Raw genomic sequence first — 16,316 nt, 5'->3', positions numbered from 1 at the left:
ACAGACAAAATAGTATAGTGGTGAAGTCCAACGCCTCCACAGTCAATCCTGGATCTGCTCATTCTCAGCTGTGACAGAGGGCAAATTTCTTAATCCCTTACACCTTCATTTTCTCCTCTACGGTATGAGGACAATAATAGTACCAACCTTGTGGGATTGTTGTTCATGAGTTAGTACATGAAATGGCTTAGAAAGGTGCCAGGCACAGATGTTCACACAGTAAACACAGCTGTCACCATTATTCCTGGGAGGATATTCTTATAAAGAAAAGTAAAATACAAACAATCGTGCTACAAGTGAGATTCAGGTATAGAGGCAAGGAATTGTTTGGAGAATTTAGGACAAAAGGGATTTTGGAGGAAAAGAGGAAAGGTGTGGAGTCTGTCTTTACCTATCCAGAGAGGCTGCCAAGAGACCTGCTGCCTGGGACTGGCTGGCAGGATCCCAGAAGCAGCAGCCACTATTGCAGTTTACCACTTCCAAAATTACTCCACCCCAGGGGCGAGCGAGGTGAAAGGAAGAGAGGGGTTTTGTTTTCTCCATCTGCACTTAATGCTTCTTCTTCCACCAAGAGGGGAAACTATGAACAGGGTGTTTTGGCCTTTGAACCACCTTGACAGCTTGAATTCCTTTACTCTTCCAGGAAATGGTAAACAAAAAAGAATTGCTGTGCTGACACTCTTTTTGCTTCTGTTTTCCTTATTGAATGGCTACTGCTTTTGAAGAAAAGTGTCTCTTGACTATCTAAAATGTATTTCAGACTCCTTCGATATATGTCTAACTAGCATGAGGTGCAACAAACAGAAAAGTTGATAAAGGCGTGAAAGCTCACCTAAGCTTTAGGTGACTCCTAAGTCACCTAAGTAAGCTTTTGCTGACTTCTAAGGACAGGCATGCCATAGAATATAAACAATTGGTCAAAGTTATTTAAAATCATTGTTAGACAAAGGAAAGATGGAGGGAGGAAGAAGACACAAAAGGGAAGACCATAGGAAGAGAAAGAAAAAGTCTGTAGCCAGAGATTACTTTATGGGTATGTAACCAGTGCAGCCACAGAGGGCCCGGTACTCAGATGGGACCTGGTGCTTAAGGCATAATATTCTGTGGTCCCCATCTGGAAATTCTCACTTTATCTTTTAATTGTTTTTGTAAAGGAAGTCGGATACAAGAGTATAGCCTCTGCTCAGACAGTTCTGCTTCCCAGGCTCCCTGGGACAAATTCTCAGGCCCCTGCTCGCCCTACCCAGGAACAAGCTTTTTTCCTGCATCATTGCACCACCAGTCAGTACTCATCATGGTCACTTCTTTAACATTAAGATGAACTCTGTCAGTTTCCTGGTGGTCAGCCTCTACAGCAAATGGGGGCACAAATGATCAGACCTAATGAGCAAGTTGCTGTCTAGGTGGCCCATCCATCACTCTAGCTCTGATGTCAGTCCATTGCACATGTATTTAATTTCAGTCCATTCTTCGTTCGCTAATTATAGAAGACAACTTAGCTCCTATGGGAGACAAAAATCTCTGCAGTGACTTGAAACAAGTGGAAATTTGTTGGAGAGCTTAGATAGAATGTATTTTTATTCTTTTTTTCCATTTTCTTTTCTCTTTTCATCTTTTTTCTTTCTTTCTTTCTTTTTCCTTTTTCTCCTTTGTATTTTTATCTTAACATGTCTAGACAGAGAAGAACACTGGATTGTACATAATGAGCTTTCTTTGACTCTCTTTTTCAGAGTGGAAATAGGATTCTGTGCTCCATCATCCTGAGCCATCACCAGGGACCGTCCATAATCAACTATGATGATGAGAGTGGGAAGACATGTGTACATATCGCAGCAGCAGCAGGCTTCAGCGATATTATTCATGAGCTGGCAAGAGTCGCTGAGTGTAACCTGCAGGCTCTGGATGTGGATGACAGGTATCCGTGGCAACCAGAAAGTGCTGGGAACGCCTAGTCATTTCCCCCTAACTGAATCTTAAAATAAAGAAGATGTTTAAGGAGGTGTCCTATACAGCTATATCCTTATTGCCAGTAATACACATGTGCTTGTGACAATAAAAATTGCTCTATTTTAGTGAGAGGAGGAAAAATTATTGTTATGGAGAGGAAGACTGTGACTGTACAGTATTGTCAGATTTTCCACTTTTTGCTAAATGTTCTCCGTGCTCTCAGAAGGCGGTCTATATTTCAGCTTCCTGCTATGTGCCCTTTTTGTTCCTAAAGGTAGGTTTTGAGATTTTTGTTTTCTTCATTCTTGGATTATGTTCTAAAGTCCACCAGTTCTTTTATCCAGAGAAGAACATAATAAAGACTGTATTCTGGACTATTGGGCTCTTAGAACTACAAGGAACTTTTTCAGGCTGTTGTTGTTTTCGATCATCAAAGATGTATTGTCTGAAAAAGGAAGCTGGGTACAAAAAGGTAAAAAGACTTCTGTCAGAGCTAGTTAGATACTAAATGAAGATTTGTACACCTGTCTTTCAAACTTACAGCTTTTCACGTAGAACGCCCTGCTTATCTAAACTGTTTTGGTTAGGCACTGAATCAATGGAAATGTAAGAAAAATATAATAACAAACAAGCCTATCAAAAATAAGTAGACTTGAGCACTCTGGTTTCTTTATCCTCTTGTATTGAAGTGCAAAATTAGCCCCCTACTTATAATTATTTATTTTATTTTTTTTTTTTTGAGATAGAGTCTCACTTTCATGCCCAGGCTGGAGTATAGTGGTACAACCTCAGCCCATTGCAACCTCCACCTCCCGGGTCCAAGTGATTTCCTTGCCTCAACCTCCTGAGTAGCTGGAACTACAGGCTTCTGCCACCACACCCAGCTTACTTTTGTATTTTTAGTAGAGACAGGGTTTCACCATGTTGGCCAGGCTGGTCTTGAACTCCTGGCCTCAGGTGATCTGCCCGCCTCAGCCTCTCAAAGTGCTGGGATTACTGGCATGAACCACCATGCCCGGCCTACTTATCATAATTTTAGATACCCCAAGAAAGCTCCAGATACGTGATGCTCCCAGATACTTGAAATTCTTCTTTTTCTTTTTAAAATTACTTTATAAAATATGGAATACTTCAAAAATGTGTGTGTCATCCTTGTGCAGGGGCCATGCTAATCTCCTCTATTAATACCTGAAATTCTTTTAACCCAGGGAAAAAATGGGGGGCTCTACATAGGTCTCAGAAGTTGGAGATAGTTAAATGACTTTAAGTAAAATTAAAGTATAAATCATTGAAAGTAGACATTTTTCGGCCAGGTGCAGTGGCTTATGCCTATAATCCCAGCACTCTGAGAGGCCGAGGTGGGTGAATCACTTGAGGTCAGGAGTTTGACACCAGCCTGGCCAACATGGCGAAATCTGTCTTTACTGAAAATACAAAAATTAGCCAGGTTTGGTGGGGGACACCTATAATCCCAGCTAGTCAGGAGGCTGAGGCAGGAGAATCCCTTGAAGCCAAGAGGTGGAGGTTGCGGTGAGCCAAGATAGCGCCATTGCACTCCAGCCTGGGTTACTAAGCAAGCAAGACTCTGTCTAAAAAAAAAAAAAGAAAGAAAGAAAGAAAAGAAAAAGAAAAGAAAAAAAGTAGGTGTTTTCCTAAGAGCAGGTGTTGATCATAAGCAAGTAAGAAAGTAGAAGGACATAAGCTACATGAGGAAAAAAGTGAATTAACCTTTTTTTTTAAAAGGAAAAAAAGAACAAATTTCAGAAAGGCAGGCTGAGGGAAAGTTTATCTACTTCAAAACACTCCTAGAACCAGCTTTGAATAGAATAGTTCCCATTTTGTAATACCACCCACTTAGCAAAGAAAATCCAGTTCTCTAGGCCTCAGGGTGGAAAGTAAAACTAACGGGAGAAAAGAAAGTACAAAAGATAAGGAGAGTTCAAACGGAAGTAAAATATCCAGAAGAGTCCTTTCCGCTCCAGTGCTCAACTCATAAGGCCTCATGTACTGATCAAATCCTAGCTTCCATTTTTTTTCTATGTTTTCTGCAGCTAAACATGCAATTCTGCCTTCATGCTGAAGCTATAAGCTACTGTTAATAGTTGAATTTTTCAGGGCCAGGCACGGTGGCTCATGTCTGTAATTCCAGCACTTTGGGAGGCTGAGGTGGGCGGATCACGAGGTCAGGAGCTCAAGACCAACCTGGCCAACATGGTGAAACCCTGTCTCTACTAAAAATACAAAAATTAGCTGGGCTTGGTGGTGCACGCCTGTAATCCCAGCTACTCCGGAGGCTGAGGCAGGAGAATTGCTTGAACCTAAGAGGCAGAGGTTGCAGTGAGCCAAGATTGTGCCACTGCACTCCAGCCTGGATGACAGCGTGAGACTCCTTCTCAAAAAAAAGTTAAAAAAAAAAAAAAGTTGAATTTTTCAAAGTTTGCATAGGTTTATATGCTTTAAGCATTCACAATAATTGTGATTTCCCTTTCCTTCTTCTCTTTTTTAGTGTTTTTCCTACTGAAAGTTTTTGTGGAAAAGGAAAGAAAAATAAGGTAGTAATAAAAAGAAGTAGAAGGAAAATATGAAGAACTAGGCCTCCCAGATAGTAAAACACATCATAAGTCTATGGTATTTAAAACATTGTAGTACTTACCTAAGATATGACACAGAACTCATAGCCCAGAAGCAGCATATGCAGCTTAAGTGTCTCAAATTTCATCAGTCTGTGAGGTCACAGTTCCCTTTAATATGCAATTTACTTATCTTCAGAGAGGAAAGTCTGTTACCAAGTTCTGCTCTCTGTGTATTTCTGGGAATTCTCTGGGGAATGTTTACATGTTTCATTAATCATTCCTCAGTCACTGATAGCTCAACCAATGCTGCATCCTTGGACCCATCATCTCCTGCCATTCAGCGGCCACCACATCCGCCCACTGCTTGTCTCTGCTGAATTCCTTCTGAATCACAGGCCCTGCCCTTTAGCCCCCTGCTGTGATAACTGAGGCAGATTGACTGTGTTTGCAGGACATCCTGAAGCTTAGAGATAAGAAAGGAGCTAAAGTTTAGACAACTTGAAATTAGGTACCACAGACTGGCCCCAAGGACATGGGTATTTTAGAGATTATCTATATGCTCCCCTCATTACTCAGCAAAATCCTGTTCTTCTGGATGGCTTCCATATTGATGGTCAGAGGAATTTAAACAGTCGGTCTTAGTAATTGTCACGAAGGAGTATTTCACACAGCTTCTGAGTGAATCATCACATGTTGGTAAGCCTGACTGGATCAACATCCAGTCTTCCATCTACTGAATTTATTGGCAATAGTCTCTCTAAATGGAAGGACATAATCTGCTGGGGACCCATCTTGTTTCAGAATAAATGTCACCTGGAGACCTCTCTCACATAGAATGGAACTAATCATATCTGCCAGGTTCAAATATGCAGTGTGATTGATCACTGTGTTGAAAAATATATGGCCCTATTAGGTGTTATAAAATTGCTGCTACTAGCATAACAGAAAAAGGTGTTTAATTGACAGAAGATGCAATCTGTACCTGGGAATTCTGGGGTCACACAATATACATACATATATGCTCTCCAAATATTCATGTCCAACCCCCTTCACAGATACACCCAACCCAGCCCTTCTCTGTCCAGCTCCCAGGCTGGCTCCAGGCCTGAGAGACCACCTGGCCCTCTCAGGAGTGCCCTTCTGCCCAGGGTTCAGGCCTGAGGAGAGGTCTTCCATGACCTCCTTTCCCCCAGGACTGCCCATTTCCCGAGTGACTTACTGGAGGGATAATCATTCTTTGTACAGAAGACCCCATTCATAGGAATGTGGGCCAGGCGCAGTTGCTCACACCTGTACAATCCCAGCACTTTGGGAGGCTGAGGTGGATGAATTACTTGAACCCAGGAGTTCGAGACCAGCCTTGGCAACATGGCAAAACCCCATCTCTACAAAAAATATGAACATTAGCCAGACTTAGTGGTACATGCCTGTAGTCCCAGCTACTCAGGAGGCTGACATGGGAGGATCGCTTGAGCCTGGGAGGTGAAGGTTGCAGTGAACTTTGATCGTACCACTGCTCTCTAGCCTGGGTGGCAGAGTGAGACCCTATCTCAAAAAAGGAATGTCAACTTTCCCTTTGCCCTTTGCCTCTCCCTACATCCCCAGAAAAAAATCAGAACATAGTTTTGTGACATCAGTACTTAATCCAAAATATAGTGTATTCAATATTTTATTTTTGGAGACAGAGTCTCACTCTGTCATCCAGGCTGGAGTGCAGTGGCATGATCTCAGCTCACTGCAATCCCTACCTCCCTGGTTCAAGTGATTCTCCTGCCTCAGCCTCCCAAGTAGCTGGGACTACAGGTGTGCACCACCATGCCTGGCTAATTTTGGGTTTTGGTTTTTTTTTTTTTTAGTAGATTAGGGGTTTCACCATGTTGGCAGACTGGTCTTGAACTCCTGACCTCAAGTGATCCACCCACCTCCGCCTCGCAAAGTGCTGGGATTATAGGTGTTAGCCACCGTGCCTGGCCTAGTTTATTCAATCTTGAATGCAACTATGGGTAGAATCAAACGTCCAGTGCCTTTTCACAGTATTTTCCTGGATGACCTGACGGCCAGGGCTAATTGTCTTTAGGCCACCTCCAAGCTCTCAACTCTGATCTCCTGCTGGCAACTGCCTAAAGCAACTACAAGTCCACAGCTTCCAAAAATAATAATGCATAGGCACAGAGCAGCTATAAATCTACACTTAAGAAAGAAACATTTTTTTTTAGAGTCATGATAATCTTCAGAGATGCAACTCTATCTCCCAGCAAGTTGACTTTTTATATGCTTCAGCTAAGCTTCAGCTTCTCAAACTTCTGTTTTAGATCAAAGTATTTGCGGTACATTAGGCACACTTAAAAACCCACTGGGATAGGTTACCAAAACACAGGCAGAGTTCTTCATCCAAGACAAATCCAAGCCTTAACCTCCTAGAAAACAGTAGGCGCTCTTTAAATGAATAGTTGAAATTCTTATTTCTACTCACAGAGTTTTAAAAAAAAAATCAGGGTCTAATACTACCCAGAATTATTTTGTCTTTGGTACAATAATGAAAGCAGTAACACAAAAGTATCGATTTATTAAACTTTCTTATTGAGAGCCTCTATATGTGCCAGGCACCACGCTGGGTGCTAGAATCACACAGTGAGTGAAAGGCTCCCATTCCCCTCCCACATGGAGCATACAATCTAACACTGGCCGGATGCGGTGGCTCACGTCTGTAATCCCAGCACTTTGGGAGGCTGAGGCAGGTGGATCATGAGGTCAGTAGATTGAGACCAACCTGGCCAACATGGTGAAACCTCATCTCTACTAAAAATACAAAAATTAACTGGCCACGGTGGCATGTGCCTGTAGTCCCAGCTACTCGGGAGGCTGAGGCAGAAGAATCGCTTGAACCCGGGGGGCGGAGGTTGCAGTGAGCCGAGATGGGGTCACCGCGCTCCGACCTAGCAACAGAGCGAGACTCCATCTCAAAAAAAAAAAAAAAAAAAAGTGGCGGAACACTTACTATGTCAAGTATTTATGTTATTTTACAACTCACAGTTTTAAAAGTTATAATGATTTTTATCTATAATTTAACCTAACTTCTATTTTTGAGTTATCTCGCTAAATTAGTAGGAAACCTAACCTCATCTTTTAAAGCCCCCCACCCGGCTTCCCTTATTGTGTGTGCCTTGGTTCTGGAATTTTATACAACGGGTGTATAGGAATAGAGATGGAGGGTGGCCCCTCGTCTTCTGTCCTTATCCCTTCAGGTCGGATGATGTTCAGCTGTGTCCATGTCGTGCTTGGGCATGGGCACCATCTTGGCCTGCCTGTGGTCCCACTGCCTAGACACACCACAGACATTCCCCATCCCTCGCTCCTAGTATCTCTTCCAGTGAAGCAAGGTTCTTGACCGCTTTGCTCCTGAGTCCAGTGGTCCTTTATGCTCTTGTCATACCACTTTTTTTTTTTTTTTTTTTTTTTTGAGACGGAGTCTCCCTCTGTCGCCCAGGCTGGAGTAGCACTCGCCTCGCTACAGCCTTCGCCTCCCGGGTTCTCCTGCTTCAGCCTCCCGAGTAGCTGAGATTACAGGCATGCACCACCAAGTCTGCAAATTTTTTGTATTTTTAGTAGAGACAGGATGTCACCGTGTTAGCCAGGATGGTCTCAATCTCCTGACCTCGTGATCCGCCCGCCTCCGCCTCCCAAAGTGGTGGGATTACAAGTGTGAGTCAGGGTGCCCAGCTGTCACACCACCTTGACCACTGAAGGGGGACCCCCTTTCCAGTGCTGGGAAAGCCATTTCCATTCAGATATTTAGTTAAATATTTTGCCTTTGCTCTGAAGTTGCTCTGAGTCCCAAACTTGGCTTTTGAAAGCAAAAACACATTTCCCTCCCTGACTTCGCAATATCCCTCCGCTGAGGTTAAGCACAATGTCAATCATCCCCTTAAATAGGGGAAAGAGGCGAGGTAAAAAATATGTATAGACATCAGGATCTTAAAATATAATCCCACTACATGAAGAAATGGTGTTTTTTGTTTTGTTTTGTTTTTGTTTTTGTCTTTGTTTTTGTTTTTTGTTTTCAGGCTTAATTCACTTTATTCTTCTTGTATAAAAACCCTATGTTGTAGGCACAGCTGGAGCCTGGGTCCACTGCATGGAGACTCTGGTGTGGGTCTTGACAAGGTGGTCAGTGAATTCCTGATAGGGAGACTTGGTAAATACAGTCTCCTTCCAGAGGTCAGGGGTCAGGTAGCTGTAGGTCTTAGAGATGTCATCAAAGGTGGCCTTGGCAAAGTTGCCCAGGATGGCAGTGCAGCCCTGGGCTGAGGTGTAGCAGTCATCGATACCAGCTATCATAAACAGCTTCTTGGGCACAGGCGCTGAGACGATGCCAGTGCCCCTAGGTGCAGGGATGAGGCGCACCAGCACAGAGCCACAGCGGCCTGTCACCCTTCAAGGGACGGTGTGGGGCTTGCTGATCTTGTTCCCACGGTAACCTCTGCGCATGGGGACATTGGAGAGTTTGGCCAGGATGATGGCCCCACAGATGGCGGTGGCCACCTCCTTGGAGCACTTAACACCCAGGCCAACATGGCCATTGTCGTCCCCATAGCAACAAACGCCCTGAACCTGGTGCGCTGGCCAGCACGGGTCTGCTTCTGCACCGGCATAATCTTCAAAACCTCGTCTTTGAGAGAGGCCCGCAAGAAAAAGTCAACGATCTTAGATTCCTTAATGGGCAGGGAGAAGAGGTAGATCTCCTAGAGGGACTTGATCTTCATGTCCTTGACCAAGCGGCCCAGCTTGGCGACCGGCATCCACTTCTTACCCTCCGCCTTGCCTCGGCGAACTCCGCGGCCTCGACCCCGGCCCCGCAGGGTCGCCGCCCGGCTCCGGATGCCACTACCGAAACCTCCGCGGAAGCCACCGCGGTTCCCCATCCCAGGGCCCCCAGGGCCTCCAGGGCCTCCGGGCGGGGCCGCTGCACCGGTGTCATCCGCCGTTTGGTGTTTTCTGGGAGAAGAAGCAGAAGTGGTGTTGAGGGCTGGGCGCGGTGGCTCACGCCTGTAATTCCAGCACTTTGGGAGGCTGAGGAGGGCGGATCATGAGGTCAGGAAATCGAAACCATCCTGGCCAACATGGTGAAATCCTGTCTCTACTAAAAATACAAAAATTAGCTGGGTGTGGTGGCCCGTGCCTATAATCCCAGCTACTCGGGAGGCTGAGGCAGGAGACTCGCTTGAACCAGGGAGTCGGAGGTTTCAGTGAGCTGAGATTGCACCAGTGCACTCCAGCCTGGCTGGCAACAGAGCAAGACGCTGTCTCAAAAAAAAAAAAAAAAAAAAAAAAGAAAGAAAGAAAGAAAGAAAGAAAAGAAAAAGAAATGGTGTTGAGAAGAGTTGGCTGTGTAATTACGAAAACAGATTGGCTTTGACCTCACTGCACATACCAAAATACGCATATAGTCACACACGCAGATTTTGTTTGTTTGTTCAGTTTTTGGTTTTTGAGGCAGGGTCTCACTCCATTGCCCAGGCTGGAGTGTGGTGGCAGGATCTCGGCTCACTGAAGCCTCAACCTCTCTAGACTCAATCAATCCTCCCACCTCACCCTCCCGAGAAGCGAGGACTACAGGCACGTACTCATCACATCCAACTAATTTTTATATTTTTTTTTGTAGAGACTGGGTTTTGCCATGTTGCCCAGGCTGGTGTCGAACTCCTGGGCTCAAGCAATCTGCCCACCTCTGGCTCCCAAAGTGCTGGGATTTCAGGCGCGAACCACAGTGCCCAGCCATGGTTTTTTATTTTTAAACCAAATAAATCTAGAATACTGGTGTTCTTTTTATTTATGTTCAGTAAAATTTACTTTTATGGTGTACATAAAGTGCATGAATTCATGTTACCACCACAAACAGAATTCAGAACAATCCCATCAATTCCAACATCAACTCATGTCCTTCTGTATAGTCAAGCCCTTTCCCATCGCTAAGCCCTGGCAACCACTCATTAGTTAACTGTCTGTATAGTTTTGCCTTTTCCAGAAGGTCATGTAAATGGAAATATATAGTAGGTCATCCTTTGAGACTGATTTATTTGATTTATTTCACTTAGCAGAATGCGTTTGACACTCATCTATGTTGTTGCATATATCAGCAGTCTGTTCTTTTTCATTACTGAGTAGTATTCCAATACTACTGGAATATTATTGAGTACCTCTTCATGTGCTTATTTACCATCCATATATCTTCTCTGACAAAATGTCTATTCCGATCTTTTGCTAATATTTAAAATTGTTTTATTTTCTTATTGTTCAGTTCTGAAAGATTTTATATACTAATTACTAGTATTAGTAATACTTTGTTGACTATGTGATTTGCAAATATTTTCTCCCAGTCTATGGCTTTTCTTTTTATTCTCTTAAGAAAACACTGGTTATACAATTTAATAAAGGTTTAAATACTGGTGAATATTTATCCACCTTTTGGCTAATGAAGGACTTTTTATTTTTATTTTTATTTTTTTGAGACAGAGTCTTGCTCTGTTGCCAAGGATGGAGTGCAGTGGCGTAATCTCGGCTCACTGCAACCTCTGCCTCTGGGGTTTAAGCAATTCTCATGCCTCGGCCTCCTGAGTAGCTGGGACTACAGGAATGTGCCATGATGTCTGGCTAATTTTTGTATTTTTAATGGAGATGGTGTTTCTCCTTGTTGGCCAGGCTGCTCTTGAACTCTTGACCTCAGATGATCCATCTGCCTCAACCTCCCAAAGTGCCAGAATTATAGGCATGAGCCACTGTGCCCAGCCACGAAGGATTTTTTTTAACATAACACCATGAAAGAAAGAAAAAATGAAAAAGGAATTAAATGTGATTATTTTTTAAAGTTTTATAGAAAAATCATTTAAAAATGAAAGTTGGCCGGGCATGGTGGCTCACACCTGTAATCCCACCACTTTGGGAGGCCGAGGCAGGTAGATCACGAGGTCAGGAGTTCAAAACCAGCCTGCCCAACATAGTGAAACCCCGTCTCTACTAAAAATACAAAAATTAGCCAGGTGTGGTAGCACGTGCTTGTAGTCCCAGCTACTCAGGAGGCTAAGGTGTGAGAATCGCTTGAACCCAGGAGGCAGAGGTTGCAGTGAGCTAAGACCACACCATTGCACTCCAGCCTGGGTGACAGAGTGAGACTCCATCTCAAAAAATAAAATAAAAATAAAAGTCAAGTAACAAATTACAGAAAATGTTTTCATAAACATAACCTATAGAAGATCAATGTATTTAATACAAACAGCACATACAAATTAGTAAGAAAAACACATACTTTAACAGAAAAATGACAAAAGGCATTAGTCATTTCAATGAAGAAACTCAAATGGAAAATAAACTTATGGCCGGGCGCGGTGGCTCAAGCCTTTAATCCCAGCACTTTGGGAGGCCGAGATGGGCGGATCACGAGGTCAGGAGATCGAGACCATCCTGGCTAACACGGTGAAACCCCGTCTCTACTAAGAAATACAAAAAAATAGCCGGGCGAGGTGGCGGGCGCCTGTAGTCCCAGCTACTCGGGAGGCTGAGGCCGGAGAATGGCGTGAACCCGGGAGGCGGAGCTTGCAGTGAGCTGAGATCCGGCCACTGCACTCCAGCCTGGGCTACAGAGCGAGACTTCGTCTCAAAAAAATAAATAAATAAATAAATAAATAAATAAATAAATAAATAATAAAAATAAGAAAATAAACTTATATTTCAAAAGTTCAAACCTTACTATAAATTAAATAGAAAGGAAAACGACAGTGAAGCATATTTTGCCTACCAAATGGACAAAGATTTTTAAAGTGAGTAACAATACTCAGTATTAGAGAAGGAGGAGAAACATAGCTGGTAGAACAAACTGACTCAATCTTCCTGGAAGGCAGTTTGGTACTACGTATAAAGAACCTCAAAACTGTTCATACCCTTTGACCCACTACTTCCTCTTCTAGGAAATTGTCAGAAAGCCCGAGAGAGCAGAAGGCAGGGATACTTAGAGCTAGAGGAGAGGCCCCTACACATGTCTACCATCATCCTTTGGGCTCATTTAACACTTACTATTTCTATACTGTAAATGGCAACAAGATTTTCCCTACCTCAACCTGACTTTGAGCATGAGCTGTTGCTGGCTAAGAAGCCTGAACAATCAACGTGCTCAGACACTTGTGCTTTTTCCACATGGCCCCTCCAGGACACCTCTGCACTGGGCTGCAGCTGCAGGGAAGGTGGAATGTGTCCAGTCACTGCTGGAGTTGGGAATGGATAGCAACCTGCGGGACATCAATGAAAGCACGCCCTTGGCCTACGCTCTGTACTGCGGTCACACGGCGTGTGTCAAACTCCTCTCCCAAGAGAGCAGGTGGGTACACCACGAGCCACTTATTTTTCTATTCTCCTCAAATATTTATAAATTCGGATGAAATGTTTTAAATTGCCAAGGTGCAAACCAATAATAATATTATTATACTTTTATAATATAATAAATGTTACATAGTATTAAAGACATTAAATGATTATATAATTTATGTTTGCCATTATCTAACACAGAATAAAGTGTTCTTGGAGCAAAATGATAGTAGTGAGCCCAAATCCCTCAGCCTAATATTCCCTGAACTTGAATCTCTTCTTTCCTTTTCTCTCTTTCCTCTTCCCTTTTTGGCACATCCTCTAAATCCCCCTTTTGCCTAATTTGGTGAGTCTCAAACTTTTGTTCTCAGGACTTTTACACTCTCAAAAATTATTAAGGGCCCCCAAATAACTTTTATTTATGAGAGTCAAACCTATCAATATTTATGGCATTAGAAATTAAAACTGAGAGGCCAGGCGCGGTGGCTCATGCCTGTAATCCCAGCACTTTGGGAGGCTGAAGCAGGCAGATCACCTGAGGTTAGGAGTTCAAGACCAGCCTGGCCAACATGGTGAAATCCCATCAACTAAAAATACAAAAACTAGCCAGGCATGGTGGTGGGCACCTGTAATCCCAGCCTCTTGGGAGGCAGAGGCAGGAGAATAGTTTGAACTTGGGAGGTGGAGGTTGCAGTGAGCCGAGATCACTCCATTGTACTCCAGCCTGGGTGACAGAGCGAGACTCCATCTCAAAAAAAAATTAATTAATTAATTAAAACTGAAAAATTTTTAATAAAATATGCATTTTTATCCACTTAAATTAATAATAAACATTACATTTACATGTGAACATAAATATTATATTTTTAATTAAAAATAAATTGTTGTATTTAATATTTCTATTTCCCAAAACAAAGATATTGTCATGAGAAGAGTAGCATTGTTTTACATTTTTGGCAAATCTCTTTGGTAGCTTAATACAAGCTTAATAGAATACAGCTGGAGGCTGGGCATGGTGGCTCACACCTGTAATCCTAGCACTTTGGGAGGTCAAGGCGGGTGGATCACCTGAGGTCAGAAGTTCAGCTAGGCCAGCCTGGCCAACGTGGTGAAACCCCATCTCTACCAAAAACAGAAAAACTAGCCAGGCGTGGTGGTGCGTGCCTGTAACCCCAGCTACTGGGAAAGCTGAGGCAGGAGAATCACTTGAGCCTGGGAGGTGGAGGTTGCGGTAAGCTGAGATAGCACCACTGCACTCCAGCCTGGGTGACAGAGCAAGACCCTGTCTCAAAAAAATAAATAAATAAATAAAGTGGGTTCCACATCTGCTTTTTGCATTCACTCTGTTGCAATATAATGTGTTTTGTTTCTTGGGTTTGGGGTTTGCTTATTTATTTATTTATTTTTAAATTTTAGAGCCAGAGTCTCACTTGTCACCCAGGCTGGTGTGCAGAGGCATAATCATGGCTCACTGCAACCTTGAACTCTTGGGCTCAAACGATCCCCTCACCTCAACCTCTTGAGTAGCTGGGACTTTTGGCATGTGCCACCATGCCCAGCTGGGTTTTCTTGTTTTTTGTTTTTTGGTTTTTTTTTTGGAGAGATGGCCTCACTATGCTACCCAGGCTGATCCCAAACTCCTGGCCTCCAGCAGTCTTCCCACCTTAGCCTCCCGAAGTGCTGGGATTAGAAGTGTGAGTCACCATGCCCAGCCACAGTATCATGTTTTGATTGATGTATGTGAAAACAATCTGGCCTTATATAAATACACAGTTGGAAAAGGCAGGTGTATCTCAATAGGCTTTTCAGACAATTGTGTGTATTTTTCTTTTCTTTTTTTTTTTTTTTGAGACGGAGTCTCGCTCTGTCACCCACCTGCCACCATGCCCAGCTAATTTTTTTGCATTTTTAGTAGAGATGGGGTTTCACTGTGTTAGCCAGGATGATCTCAATCTCCTGACCTCATGATCCGCCCACTCAACCTCCCAAAGTGCTGGGATTACAGGCGTGAGCCACCGCGCCCGGCCAATTGTGTGTATTTTTCTTTGATACGATATCACAACTTAACAAGTAGTAGTTTCTTAAAGGTTAATTGCAATGTGGATTCTCACCATATCAATGAATTTTTTGTACTCTGTCACATTAGAATACATTACTATACCTTATAGTTTAAATGGGCCCTCTACACATGCGTGATTTTATTAACACCTTGTATTGGTCATTTGGAAAATATTGGTTCACTTAATTATAAAGATCTTCCAAATGACACATTTCATTATACAATATCAAAAAGTCACATTTGTTAGTGTTACCACCAATCTCATTGGAAAAGCTTTATAGATTGAGATGCTATCAAGCTTACAATGTGAATATAAGTTTTCCAAAATTCTAGTTTTTACTTGAAAGCTAGACTTTCGTCATTGGCTACAATAACTGTCAATTATTTATCTTGAAATGAAATATTCACTGTATTCATTTTATTTTATTTTATTTATTTATTTTGAGATGGAGTTTCACTCTTATTGCCCAGGCTGGAGTACAATGGCACAATCTCGGCTCACTGAAACCTCTGCCTCCCGGGTTCAAGCAATTCTCCTGTCTCAGCCTCCAGAGTAGCTGGGATTACAGGCATATGCCACTACGCCTGGCTAATTTTGTATTTTTAGTAGAGACAGGTTTTCTCCATGTTGGTCAGGCTAGCAACCATGCCTGGCCCACTTTATTCGTTTTAATATATTTTTATTTTATTTATATATATATAAATATATATATATGGTATACATGTTTTGATATAAATATACCTAGTGAGATGGGCCGGGCACAGTGACTCATGCCTGTAACCTCCATACTTTGGGAAGCCAAGGCGGGTAGATCACTTGAGCCCAGGAGTTCAAGACTAGCCTAGCCAAGATGGCAAAACCCCATCTCTATTAAAAATACCAAAATTAGCTGGGCTTGGTGGCATGCACCTGTAATCCCAGACACTCAAGAGGCTGAGGCATGAGAAACACTTAAACTTAACTGCAACTTTGTACCCTTTGACCTACACCTCCCATTCCCCCACCTCACCCTCACTTCTGGTAACCGCTGTTTTACTCTCTGTTTCTGCGTATTTCACTTTATTTATTTTGCAGAAATTTCTGCAAATACTTAGCTCTACATAACCCTAGTTTGTCTGTAAGGCATAAAAATGGTGTTCCGTGAAAAAAGTGTCCAGTTCAGCCCATGACGCAAACAATTGCACAGCTGCTTTACCCCAAGACAATCATCACACCTCTGTATATAGTAGAATTGCTTACGATCACTTCTTATTTTGTCAGACAAGTGTACTCAAGTCAATATTTAATCAAATTAATAACTTGTACTACCTAAACAAGGACATTATTAAGTTAAAGGACTTTTTTTTTCTGCAAGTACATTGATGCCCCTATTGTCCTGATT

The 16,316-nt window shown here is 42.9% G+C and overlaps 1 protein-coding gene, 1 non-coding gene and 1 pseudogene across 3 annotated transcripts in view; 1 reads left to right on the top strand and 2 right to left on the bottom strand.

Annotated features, from left to right (window-relative positions):
- ANKRD55 (ankyrin repeat domain 55) overlaps nucleotides 1–16,316 on the top strand; it is a 138,507-nt gene that overhangs the window by 107,681 nt on the left and 14,510 nt on the right. For both annotated transcript variants that reach the window (XR_012413670.1, XM_045393726.2), the window contains exons 8-9: nucleotides 1,731–1,915; nucleotides 12,721–12,888. Coding sequence is in view for 1 of the 2 variants with exons in the window: in XM_045393726.2 (XP_045249661.2) it covers nucleotides 1,731–1,915; nucleotides 12,721–12,888 (353 nt within the window). In the remaining variant the exon portion in view is untranslated. The remainder of the gene's footprint in view (nucleotides 1–1,730; nucleotides 1,916–12,720; nucleotides 12,889–16,316) is intronic.
- On the bottom strand, nucleotides 3,063–3,167 carry LOC123574222 (U6 spliceosomal RNA). Its single transcript, XR_006699113.2, has one exon. It is a non-coding gene; the product is annotated as a U6 spliceosomal RNA (small nuclear RNA).
- Nucleotides 8,506–10,725, bottom strand: LOC123573958 (small ribosomal subunit protein uS5 pseudogene; annotated as a pseudogene).

This window comes from Macaca fascicularis, chromosome 6, assembly GCF_037993035.2.
Source record: "Macaca fascicularis isolate 582-1 chromosome 6, T2T-MFA8v1.1".
Classification (NCBI taxonomy): domain Eukaryota; kingdom Metazoa; phylum Chordata; class Mammalia; order Primates; family Cercopithecidae; genus Macaca; species Macaca fascicularis.
Note: the sequence above shows the minus strand (reverse complement) of the source record. Positions and strands in the feature narration are given on the sequence as shown.